At 47.7% G+C, this 12,360-nt stretch overlaps 4 protein-coding genes across 4 annotated transcripts; 2 read left to right on the top strand and 2 right to left on the bottom strand.

Annotated features, from left to right (window-relative positions):
• Positions 1–1,548: 1,548 nt before the first annotated feature.
• Positions 1,549–3,291, top strand: amdS-5 (Acetamidase; the record flags this gene model as incomplete). Its single annotated transcript, XM_036640462.1, has 1 exon — positions 1,549–3,291. One exon carries the CDS (start codon positions 1,549–1,551, stop codon positions 3,289–3,291), a length of 1,743 nt encoding a protein of 580 aa, XP_036495043.1.
• Positions 3,292–3,365: 74 nt separating this feature from the next.
• Positions 3,366–5,422, bottom strand: CGCS363_v008612 (uncharacterized protein; the record flags this gene model as incomplete). Its single annotated transcript, XM_036640461.1, has 5 exons — positions 3,366–3,804; positions 3,864–4,108; positions 4,165–4,321; positions 4,386–4,651; positions 4,703–5,422. 5 exons carry the CDS (start codon positions 5,420–5,422, stop codon positions 3,366–3,368), a joined length of 1,827 nt encoding a protein of 608 aa, XP_036494900.1.
• A 2,124-nt stretch (positions 5,423–7,546) lies between these two features.
• CGCS363_v008611 (Bifunctional solanapyrone synthase) lies at positions 7,547–9,064 on the top strand (the record flags this gene model as incomplete). Its single annotated transcript, XM_036640460.1, has 2 exons — positions 7,547–8,496; positions 8,563–9,064. 2 exons carry the CDS (start codon positions 7,547–7,549, stop codon positions 9,062–9,064), a joined length of 1,452 nt encoding a protein of 483 aa, XP_036494902.1.
• Positions 9,065–9,372: 308 nt separating this feature from the next.
• Positions 9,373–10,576, bottom strand: asqI-2 (Tyrosinase family protein asqI; the record flags this gene model as incomplete). The annotated part of the gene is made up of 2 exons (XM_036640459.1): positions 9,373–9,996; positions 10,064–10,576. 2 exons carry the CDS (start codon positions 10,574–10,576, stop codon positions 9,373–9,375), a joined length of 1,137 nt encoding a protein of 378 aa, XP_036494903.1.
• Positions 10,577–12,360: the final 1,784 nt, after the last annotated feature.

Here is a 12,360-nt window from a genome sequence, read left to right as displayed (position 1 = left end):
TATCTATAGCTATTAATTTATCTAAGAAAGAGCTATTAAAAGCTTTCTACTAGTTAATAAGCTATATACTTATAGCTTTAAAGCTAGCTTTAATAATCTAAAACTTTAGAGTTATCCCTCTTATATAAGAGTAGTATTATAGAAAGTTTTATTTCTTAATAAGTACTAAATTAAGTATTAAATCTATATCTTTAAGCTTCTCTCTATATACTTTCTTAAGGGGTAAAAATATAGTTATATTAAGTAGCTAAGTAATATATAAAGAGTAAGTAAGTAGATAAACTAAATAAATATTTTCTTTATAGTATTTATATATAAATTTATTTATAATATAACTCCTATAACTATTAATAATAAGAAGATATTTAGATTATAGCCTCTTTACTTTAGTAGTAATATTAGGGATAAAGATCTATATTAGCTACTTTATACTAATATTATTAAACGTAAAAGTAGTTATTATTAATATAAACTTCTAAGTAGTAAAGTTATTAATATTCTTAAGGAATTATTACTACTATATAGTTTTCCTTTTAAAGATTATAAGAGGTAGTAAGTATTTACCCTCTATTAAGATATATTTAACTATAGTTATCTAAATATAAGATTTTAAGCTATAGATAAAAATTAAAGGCTTATTAGTACTACTTAGTACTAATCTATTATATTAAACCTCCTTAGTAATTCTAGTTTTATCTATATTCTAATAGAAAGATATAAGGATAGCTTTAATAGCTAGAAAATTAAGTATATTAAATAGATTATTAATAATACTAATAGTAACCTCTTTAATTCTCTTCTACTTAATCTTTTATAACTTTATTATTTTAATTAATAGGTTTTAGTATAAGAAAATATTAATCTACTTCTTACTTATTAGCTAAAAGTTACTATTAGCTTTAATAATCCTCTTAGTTAGCTTCTTAAGTTATATATAGGTAGGAGTAAAACCTAAGAAGCTTTATATAATAACTTAGGAAGCTAACTAAACCTCTTAAGTAGGAGAGAGCTACTATAAGTATACTTAAGCTTCCTTCTAGCTTATTAAATTAGAAATTCAGCTATATAGGGTTATATAGAGTACTCTATAATAAGTAGAAGCTTATTTAATAGATTAGCTACTAATTATATTAGTAATAGCGTTCTAAATATCTTAAGGAGTATAAGAAAGTATTCTAAATTAATTAGTGAATTTCTTAGATTTTTATCTAATTTATATTATTATAATATTAGTAAGTATAAAATTATAGGGGTGGTGTTAATAGTGAAAAAAATCGCTTAATTAGGCTGATCGATGGGTGCGGGGTATCGGTTGCTTGGGGTGGTGGCTTAATTGTTAAGCTAACACGCGTGGGATATAGCAGGCCTCATAGCAAAGACATTGTCCAGTATCTGCCGAGGTTCAATGCGAGTCTGAGCTTGAGCCCCCTCAGGCTTCATTCATGAACGGTTTGCTCAGATCATTTCTTCCCGCCAGTCTATCGTTCTTACTTCATTTTCATAGCCGAACAACTAAGTCTGGGAATTGTTCACACAAAATACTTCAACATGTCATCGCAATCACATGAAGCTGCGTGGATCCCAATCGCCCGCCGCAAGCAAGCCGAGCGGGCAGCCCGCATCCCCGCAAAGTGGCACATCCCGACCAGCGTCATCCCACGAGATCCACCTCATCTCCGAGACGGCCCCCAAAACGTCCTGAGCGTCCCCCGCCAGTTCCTCTCCGGGCTCGAGATTTCCATTACGGAGGGCTACACCATCGAGAGACTCGTCAAAGCCATATCGTCGCGGGCCTTCACCGCCGTCCAGGTCGCTGAGGCATTCTGCCACCGCGCGGCCATCGCCCAGCAGCTCACGAATTGCTTGACTGAGCCTCTCTTCGATGCTGCACTAGAGCGCGCCGCGTTTCTGGATAAGTATGTCAGCGAGAATGGCAAGCCTTTCGGTCCGCTTCACGGCCTCCCCGTCTCCGTAAAGGATACGTTCAATGTTACTGGCGTCGACTCCTCGATGGGATTGGCTTCGCTATGTCATAAGCCGGCGACCGAGAATGCATCTCTGGTCAATCTCCTCCTCTCGCTGGGATGCGTAATCATAGCAAAGACGAACATTCCCCAGACCCTTGCTAGTTTGGACTCGGTGAACAACGTCTTCGGCCGGACCATGAACCCCATCAACCGGCTCTGCACTGCGGGCGGATCGTCGGGCGGCGAGGGCGTCCTAGTAGCCATGAAGGGGAGCATGATTGGCATCGGCACCGACATTGGCGGCAGCATCCGCATTCCGGCCATGTGCAACGGCGTTTACGGGTTCAAACCATCCAACGGGCGCGTGCCGTACGGCGGGCAAGTTCGCACTGGGTTTGAGGGGATGAGTCGGGCTTCAGTGCAAGCTGTCGCTGGCCCAATCGGCAGAAGTGTTGAGGACATTGATACCCTTTTGAGAGAGATCATGCCGCGGGCATCATCATGGGGCGAAGACTGCATGCCGACGCCATGGTCTCCAACTCCGCGCAGCATGCAGGCCTCAGGGAGCGGGAAGAATGGCGAGCTTGTAATTGGCGTGCTTCGCGGCGACGGAAACTGCGTTATTCACCCGCCGATTGCGAACATGCTTGATGAAGTTGCCGCTTCCCTTGCGCACGCAGCCAACATCAAGGTAGTTCCGCTCGACATTCCGAAAGCGCTCACCGCGGCGCAGTCTGTCATGAACAAGCTCATGGGTGTCGACGGCTCAGTTCCGATGCTTGACATGATCGAAGCAACAGGCGAGCCCTTGGTGCCATGGACAGCGGCCCGAATCAAGAGAGGACAGCCCCAGCCGCTCACACGCGTAGCCGAGATTCAAGCTCAGCGGTCACAGATTGAGCGTGAGATGCTCAAGATCTGGGTTGAGGATGATGAGTACGATCGCCGTGCGCAAAGGGTTGACGCGATCATTTGCCCCCTGGCGCCGCATCCTGTACCTCCCATTGAAGGGTATAATGCGGTCGGGCTCACTAGCAGCTGGGTGCTGCTCGATTATCCTGCAGGTACCGTGCCTGTGCGAAAGGTGGAAGAGGGTGATTTAGAGCTTGGAAAGCCACAGGATGGTAAGGCAATTAGCAGCTGGGATGAGAGAAATCGGGAGCTATGGGATGAAACCAAAATTGACAGACGGCTGTACCTGGGGACGCCACTGAGCGTGCAGGTAGTTGTTCCCAGGCTCCGGGATGAGAAGCTTGTTGAGGTTATGGGTTTGGTAGATGCGGCGTGTAAGGGATACACTGGAAGATTGAAGCTGAAGTTGTAATAGTTTTGTGCAATTAGTCTGTCTATATCGATATCACTATACCAAAGACCCCTGCACTTGGACTGGGCATCAACTCAAGACGACCGCCCATCGAATGGCATATACGGCTCCACAAAAGAAGCCATCGCTCCAGCGCCGGACCCAAGATCAAACCCGTTCATAACTGTATCCCAGTCCTGAGGTGCCATTGTGTGATCATAAGCCGAAAGACCCAAGTCACCTAGAGGTAGTGGAAAATCGTGCGCAGCTTGGTGGTCGTACATACAAGCAGGGATGGCCGGTGCTTCCGGGGGCGTGCCTTCTAGAACCGTCCGTCTGGCAATGGCAAAGCTAGCAAGCTGGTGAAAAGTCTTGCAGACATCGTAGAGCTTCTTCGCGGATGGCGAGCTGGTCGATGTCGGCTCTAACGCCGAGACGGTGGCGGCGAGAAGTGCTAGATCATCTGTAGACGAGGTCGCGATGGTGTTCCCAGCTAACACAACGAACGCAGCAAACGGGAGCATGGAAAACATTCTATCATATTTAGCAATCGTTCTAAACAAAGGATCTTAAAGTCTACGGTTGCAACGTACATGTTAAGCAGCATGGCCCAACCTGTCTGGTTATCATTACCCCAATCGTTAAAGGCTTCTACCATTGTTGTCAAGGTCTTCCGGGCTGCGTCGATGCAGGCAATACTGCACTGAAGTGGGTTCGAGTTTTGTGCTTCGCATGGCACAATTCGATATGCGATCGTGACCAGGCTGTACATGATCATATCGAATAGCATCGTTGGAGCTTTGTAGATGTCATTTGTTGGGGGACCATCGTGAAGCGCCTTAGATCATGAACGTCAGCCATTGTTTTCAGCCACATTGTTTTTCTCTGATGTACCTTCTGAATATCTCTGTTCGTTTGTAGAATCTTTATGGCGAAGGACTTTGCTGTCTCGATCCTGCTCTGTTGTGGTTGTTGAAGGGCCGAAGCCGAGAAGAGCTGGATATGCATGTCGCCAACGATTATGGCGTAATCTATATAGCCAGCATAGAGACTAATGGTTGTTTTGTCAACATCAAACTAAGCCTCGCACATAATGATCACCAGTGATGGCTTACTGTACCGGAACGCCAGGAACGTAGTCGTCCGGGATTGTCGGTTTCGGCGTCGAAACGTCACATGGATGGATAGACGGTGAACGCCCGAGGGTAAAAGCCATCCCTTTATCATGTATATAGACGTGCCAAAAGATTTGCCGTTCCTTTGAAACCCTTGGTCCCTCCTTCGGAAGACGGTGCCAACCAAGATCAATGCACATTCTGGAGGCGGCTGATATCATTTGCCAAGCGAGAGCGCTTCGTCCGGACTTATTGCAAAAAGTGTACTGAAGCTTCCGTCAGACTTGAAAAGTACATTGAAATCAACAGGGACAAACCAAAAGCCCTAGAGCCTGGCACGCTTCCATCGACGGGTCGTTACAAAGCCTCAAGGACTGCATAGCAGCCTCTATGTTGTCCTTCAATTGCTGTGAATACTCATGAATAATTGCGTAATTGACTCCAATCTGTGCGTAAAAAGGCTGCTTCAAGTTCAGGAACATGTAGAACAGACCGATGTTGACGATTATCCATGACAAGATGGAGTAGTCATTCACTGCGAAGTAGACCCGTTGGCAAAACTCAGTGAACTCCTGCTCATCCACGACTGAGCAGTCCACGAAGAATCTCTGCTTCTCAACTTGCGCCAATCGCAGAAGCTTCAGGACCTGGTCGATAGGAGGAAGTGACCTCCCTTCCAATTCCGGATATTGGATCTTGAATAGCGAAGGTGATTTGCCGTCGGAAGGTGGGCTGCTTTCTTCACTGTCGGCAGTCTCGTCGATAATGTGTGTCGTGGTCGTGAACGTTGGGTCGCCCATAGTCAATTCAAGATTTGACGCGGCGTCTCTCAGTGCATCCGTGACCTTGTGAACGTGTGCTTTGAATGACGAGTCACCTCGATAGCCCTCCGACATGATAGCAATATTTGATGGGTTGCTGCTGATGTATGATGCTGGAGAATCCTTAGGCGAAGGTCCTGACCCTTTCTCGTTGATCTCAAGGAGCTTGTGAACAGCTTGTGAAACCTCACGGAGGGATCGATCGACGTTTTCCATGGACTCATCGTATCGAGGGGAGATGAGAACCCGCTGGCGCCTCTCAGTGGCGCGATGAGATATCCGGCAATTGAGACCGGAGGCGATGCAGCTAGAGCATGGTGCCTCGCGATCGCATTTCGTCTAATATGTGGTATCAGTGTCGATGCCACGACGATGGGGCGTCATCAACTACCTTTCGATCTTTACATTGGTCGCACTTTCACAGATTACCGGTTAGCTCCGGGTCTCGATTGAGTATGGGGTTTCCGACGCCTCACCGCAGGCCGTTTTCCGCTTGATGTCTCCATTTCTTAGCTTATAAGGGGCGCGACCGCTTAAGAGAGCAAATATATACTCAAAGTTGAAGAAGATGAATGCGTGGGTCGCACGTTGTCTTTGTCAAACCTGTGTTCAGGCATATGCGCTTTATCCATCTCCAACCTCAACACTGCTGCCTGTTTGCCAACAGAGGGGCACAGTACGCCTTACAATACTTATCCGAACGGTCGGCCGCCATAAGGTCTGGATGTACTGCCCTGATGATTGCCACAAATACTGCAAGAATAGCGACCAGAGGACTGTGATTGGACCGCATCCCTGTCGGTCTGTCAGAAATGGTGTCCAGCCTCGGTCGGGGAGAGCCGAAAGTAACACCGTTTTCGAGATGAGAGGCGTCAATGAGCTTTGGTATTGTCTTAGTGCATTACTTATTCGTGAATTCCGAGGTTGTTCCAAGGCTCGTACAGTTAAGCCTCCGTCTCAAAACTCAAAATCAACTACCATGAAGCTAGCAGACCAGCCTGAAGTGAATGTCGCCGTACTGACAAGGGAACTTAACTGTCCTACATAAGATTTCACTTCGCGCTGGAACCAAAACCCACATCGCGCGTCAGTGGTACCATATTTCCCTACGTTATCTTTCAGATGCACTAAGCTCGGAGGGCCCAGGAAGTATTCAAATCTCGCCTTGAAAGCGGTGAATAAACATGTTTCGAGGTCATCTGCACCTTCAACAAATCTTTTGATTCCATGCAGTTTGACTGGGTATCAACCCGAGCTGCAAATTTGGTCCGATTGGGGGAGTTAAGGGGATCTTCCAACAGTGTTTCCGTTCCACCCCCCGAACCCCCGACCGGCTGGACATTGTTGAGGAAGCACTATCACCAAAAAGGTAAACATGCATGCCAAGGTGCCAACTATCCAACGAGAACCACAGTGGAATCCAAAGAAAAAATACATGCGGTCTCTTCCATCCTTCATCCGGCGAACTTGGACGATCACCAGTACCAAAATAGGCAAATTTGCTTGTTCGTCACCACCATTTTTGCGTCACGTCATGTGTATTTACAGCTGATGATTCAACCATGCGTCGAATCTAGGCAACGAGGTTCCTAACCTTGATTCTGTCATGCAGTCAGCAGGTATGACGGACTAATGAGACCAGCTTATCCAAAACACCAACGGCTCTACTGCAAGACGACGCCTCTCTTTAGGGCCCACTTCGGGCCCTCGGGCCCGGAATGCCACGCTGCGCCGGGAGCTCAGCCCCACAAGGCTGCTGACAACTGGTTGTTCGAGGCCGCAATTGGCCTATTCGGGGATCCTCTGAAGGGGCGGGTGCCATACCGATTGAGTAAAATGAGATTGCAATGGTCGGCTTTCGTTGCGAACTTCTTGCATTTGCGCCGCTGGACTACATGTCATCTAAGGTGATGTATATATCCTTTGGCTCTTGAAACACCCAGTATCCTAAGTATGCTGTGCAATTGCCTTATGCCCGTGTTCGCGGACCCGAGGAACCGAGAACGGGACTTTGAATGCGACTGAACTCAAGCCAAACCTTGTCGTCGATTTCAGGCCAGGATTTAGATATTTAAGTCGGGTAGTAGCCATGTCCTTGATACGCCTTTCGATGCAGCTTCAGTAACAGTGTTCTCCTTCCAAGCTTTTCTAAGATCAAACGGATTCATAATTGCCTTTCTTTTCAAATTAGTAAAATAATGCTGCATCATATTGTCAATCTAGGCATTCTTGTGGGGTTAGTTACTGCGACAAAACACATCTTGTCTAGTAACGGGACAACGCCAGAAATCTTTAAAGGCGGAACGCCTCCAGTAAGTATGTTCCATCCTCTACGTCTCTATGTTGGCTAACTGCCATGAGTGTGACGCAATCATTGCGGCTGGTCTCAACGACAGGTTGCTTCTTCCAGCAGATTCTGCGTACGAAGATCAGGTTAACACGTGGTGGGCGAAGAATGCGCGGCAACATCCGTGGTGTATCGTCCTCCCACAGAGTGCCGATGAAGTTTCTCTCACTCTCACAACCTTACTAGATACCGGATATGGAGCTGGCGATTGGCACATCGCAGTCCGGAGCGGGGGCCACGGCTGGCAACTCAACAACAATATCGACAACGGCGTTACCATTGACCTCACGCACATGAACTCGTCTGTCTATGACAAGGATGCGAATGTGGCTCGTATTGACACCGGTGGCCACTGGCAGTACGTCTACAAGGACTTGGACGATCAAGGGGTCGTGGTTGTGGGTGGCCGGGATGGCAATGTTGGCGTTGGGGGGTTCCTCCTTGGTGGGGGCACCTCCTTCTTCTCACCTGCTCGAGGATTCGGTGCCGATAACGTTGTGAACTACGAAGTTGTCCTTTACAATGGGACAATCGTCAACGCCAATAAATCTAGCAACGCAGATCTATGGAAAGCCCTCAAGGGTGGCGGTCCCAACTTCGGCATCGTCACGCGGTTCGACCTCGAAGCGATGCCTACACGGGACCTTCACTATGAGGTTCGCTTCTTGCCCGGAAACGCGACTGATGCAGTCATCGATACCCTAGTAGAGTTCGCTGACTATGACATGTCCATGGCGGACAATGCTCTCGTCACATATCTGACGTACAACAGCACGCAGAGCACGGAAATTATGATCGGTACCATTTTCGTTAATACAGCTGGCGAGGACAACCTCACAACTGCTTACGACAATCTGAGGAAGATTCCTGCCGTTTTGGAAAGCAGTGAAAAGAAGACCCTGGCCGAAGCAGCAGCAGGGTCGCAAGTGGCCGGTGGAGTATGGTAAGTCTTGCCCATATCTTCCTTGAGTGAGCCTTTAGTGTGCCTCACGACTGACCGTAAACTCAGGGCCTCTGGAGCCACACTTCTGTACAGAAATGATAAGAAGATACTCCAATATGCTGCCAAGATACACGAGGACTTTGTCATTTCTCTTCAAAACTCCATTGGGGAGGATGCATTCGATACCATGATATTTCTGCAACCAGTCACTAAGGACTACGCGCGCATCGCCGAGGAAAAGGGCGGAAACATGCTTGGACTCGAAAATATGAAGGGAAACGCTGTCATGTGGACGGCTGCCGTGTTTGTCAAGACAAACGAGGCCGAATTCGCCATTGCCGAGCAACGTCTAAACGAAATGTCGAGCTTCATGAACGACTTCGCAGAGTCTATCGGTGGGGCTGAAGATCTGGTATACCTCAACTACGCCAGTTCACGTCAGGACTCGCTAGGAAGCTACGGTGGCAAAAGCCTCGAGTACATGCGCAAGGTTGCGGAGAAATATGATCCAGAAGGCATTTTCCAGACGCGTGTTCCTGGAGGGTTCAAGCTTTCAAGGGCAGCTTGAACGGCATGCCAGGAAATTACTAGCTTCCTCGTAGTCAGGTTCTGTGGCATTTACCTCTTTGTGTCCGAGAGGACTGTGATATTATATTCAAGCGCGGATTATCCCGGTATCTTAACTGGGCAAAAGTGTGTATTTAAAGCCAGTCAATCTAAGAAACGGTCCGGCGCAAAGATATTGAAAGATTTAACATCGGGAATGGGCCTGAGCGCAACAATGCTACTGCCACCGGCTTCACCAAAGTCTTGTAAGGTCGCAAGCTCAGTGATGTTATGAACAATGCTAAGCTCGGACACAAGCCTCAGGGGCCATTAGAACTGAGGAGTATAGTCGTTGACGATGCCGAAGATGAACTCCTCGTAGTGACCACGGCCCTCAAAGGTCTCTTGGCCAACAATGCCACCCTTGATAAGACCATTAGCGCGCTGGTAAGCGCCCTTCTCATCCCTGACGATAAGCTCAGTGGTGATGTCCAGCGCCAAGGTTTCGCCGGTTGGCAATGTGTAGTTGACCGTGATGCCCTCGGTCTCGAGCAGACCAGTGACAGGAGGCCAAGCAGCCTTGTCTCCCTTCTGGCGGACGACCATGCTATCAAGGCTGCAGCTGACCAAGAGCACCTCGCCATCCTTGACGACGTAAGAGCGGCGGCTCTCGTTGCCGTTGTAGTCGAGGAGGTTGTACCAGACGACTGAGTAAGGTCCAAAGCGGCCGTGACCCCAGTCCCAGTAGCGGGGGCCGTCGATGATGGACTGGTTACCCCAGTTCTTGTCATGGTATCCTACTCCATCGGTGAAGCTGATAGCGGTGTCCTTGACTGTGAGGTCGACGGTCGTGTCGGCGTCGGGAACTGCGTTGGCCCAGTAAAGTCCAGGGAGGAGGTTCTGGTTGGCACCAACAGCGCCGTTGAGGTCGCAGGGGTAGTGGGCGGGTGCGGTCTATTTCCGTCTGATTAACAATCTAAAATACAAAAGCAAAATTGGTGGGAATGCGAAAAAAGCTTACGGATTTGAAGGTAATGTTACCCTTGATATCCATGACGGAAGAGTCAATGTTGATGTGGTATTCAACATCAGGCTTGTCCAAAGCGGAACCATCGAAGTTGCCAACTCCCTTCCAGTCACCAGTGATACCCTTAGGTCCATTGGTGAGGGTGACGCCCGAGTCAGCCAAAGCTTCATAGTAGAAGTCCGTGCCGTTGGCATAGACACCAGAAACTTGAATAGCGAGAGGGTGGGGGTATTGCTGGAATTCGCCAGTGTTGAAGAAGACAATGTTGAGAGTCTGGTTGGTGGCCTTGGAGAAGACATCGAAGTACCAAAAGTCGGCAGACTTTTGCGCAGCCGGCGTCAGCATCTTGAAGCCATCGAGGTTGCCAGCCACGGAGAGGTGCTCGACGGAGACAGTGCCATTGAAATACTGAGGGGCGAGCTCGAGGGTTCGAGTAGTGTCGTTGATGGCAGCTCCGAGAGAGCAGCCGACCATGGCGGACGCCGCAAGAAGTTTGTTGATGCCCATGATTTTGGAGAAAATATGATGTAGAGAGCGAGATACTTAAGAGTGAATAGTTGAACGAGTGTCGGATAGTAGAGGCAGATGATGCTGTGACTGGAGGAGAAGAAAGAAGAATCGAATCCCATTGTAATAAATCGTCCCTATTTATGTTGTCACCGTAGGCGTAAGGAGAAGATTTCAACTCTTGCTGCGTATCTCCATCTTTTCTGGGCAGTCTTGAGCTATACGAAAACGCGGCAACAAGCAAAGCCCTTCATCATAGCTAGTTTGCCTCATTGGCTCCATGCTAGTTAATGATACTCCCCGCCGCGGATTGGATCTGTGGGGTTGATGATATGGAATCGAGGCAGTGTTCCGCGTATTTTCAACGGGATCTCCGCGATATAAATGTCTCCCATAATTTCCAAAGCTATGCATCGCTGTCAACTTACAGTGATAGTCAAGAATTTGACAACCCCTACTGGGCGCAGAGGTCAATACTCGGGTTTCGCGTTCAAGGATGCCGCGTATTCGTATAACTGGCCAGTGCGCTATCCGAACACTACGAGCCACATAGCATGAACTTAATCCTCTTTTCGAATGCACTTATTGAAGAAAGGCTATTACTACCACTGCTACTTAAACCAGCAATAGCAATTACAGCTTTATAAATTCTATCCCCTCTAAAAGGGGGCTTCACATCAAGAGGCAATCTTCCTTATTTAGTTATTGTTCTTGTCCCCACGCTTTTTAGTAGTGGTCACATTAGTTTGTAATAACCTCTTCCTTCTACACTCTCGTATGGACTATTCATATTCTCTGAGGTCGTTTAACAAGCTAGCGCAGTAATAAGTATCCTCAAAGGATAAAAACAATATGTATTTCAATATTAACAGTTAGATTCGCTATGCAAGGCTTTAAGTAGTGACTGTTCATTATTGAGTAGGCTACTTTACTCTATAGAAGAAAGATTTCTTGCTCACGAAGGCCCCATTTAACCCAATCTTTGCTGCCCTTCTTCCTCCCAATGATTCTGGCACAGGTCAATGGACGTGTCTGGCCAGGGACAGCAAAATCTTCTTGAGAGTGAACAATTGAAGCGCTTCCAACAATACTGTAGTGCGGTTGCTCTCCCGCTGGCGGATTGACTGTGGGCCGCAGAACGAAATGATAACTACAGCCAAAGACGATGGCGCATACGTCGCCTTCCGCTACTTGGGTGTACGCCATACCGAAGAAACCACGATCGGTGAAAAACGGTGAGCCCCCTTTGTTGTATTTCAAACATTTGCGCAATATAGGGAACTCCTCTTCGCATGCCTTAAGTAGGGAAACGTCGTCGCAGCTTTGCAATGACTCGACCAAAGCCTGCCTCTCATCAGCCCAAGCAATGAGGTCCACGTCGAATGGTATGCTTGCTCCACACAGACAGTCGATCATGACTGCTAGCCTCTGCTCGGGAGGATATGCATTGCCCAAATTCATATGGTGCACTGTTGTCAACAGCTCCGCCACAGCTGATAGCTCTGGTTCAGGCTTCAAAAAGCTTGCCCGGGCTCTTACACGATCAAAAACGACGCCGGTCAATGTAAGTGTTGTTCCATCAAATTTTCTAGTGAGGCTGCCATCGAACCCTTGGCTGGGACTCAATGGTCTTCCCTGCCAAGGATTTGGTACCTGATAAATATCATCACCTCTCAAATCCCAACGAGGAACCCAGGAAGGCAGAGTATTTTGTGTCCCACACCCCTCGGAGCTATTTTCCTGAGCGAAGTGAAGGATTCGGATGTCACCGTGGAGAATGCGCT

The sequence above is a fragment of the Colletotrichum siamense genome (genome assembly GCF_013390195.1).
Source record: "Colletotrichum siamense strain Cg363 chromosome Unknown KSG_Cg363_contig05, whole genome shotgun sequence".
NCBI classification, from domain to species: domain Eukaryota; kingdom Fungi; phylum Ascomycota; class Sordariomycetes; order Glomerellales; family Glomerellaceae; genus Colletotrichum; species Colletotrichum siamense.
This window is presented reverse-complemented; position numbering and strand designations above follow the sequence as displayed.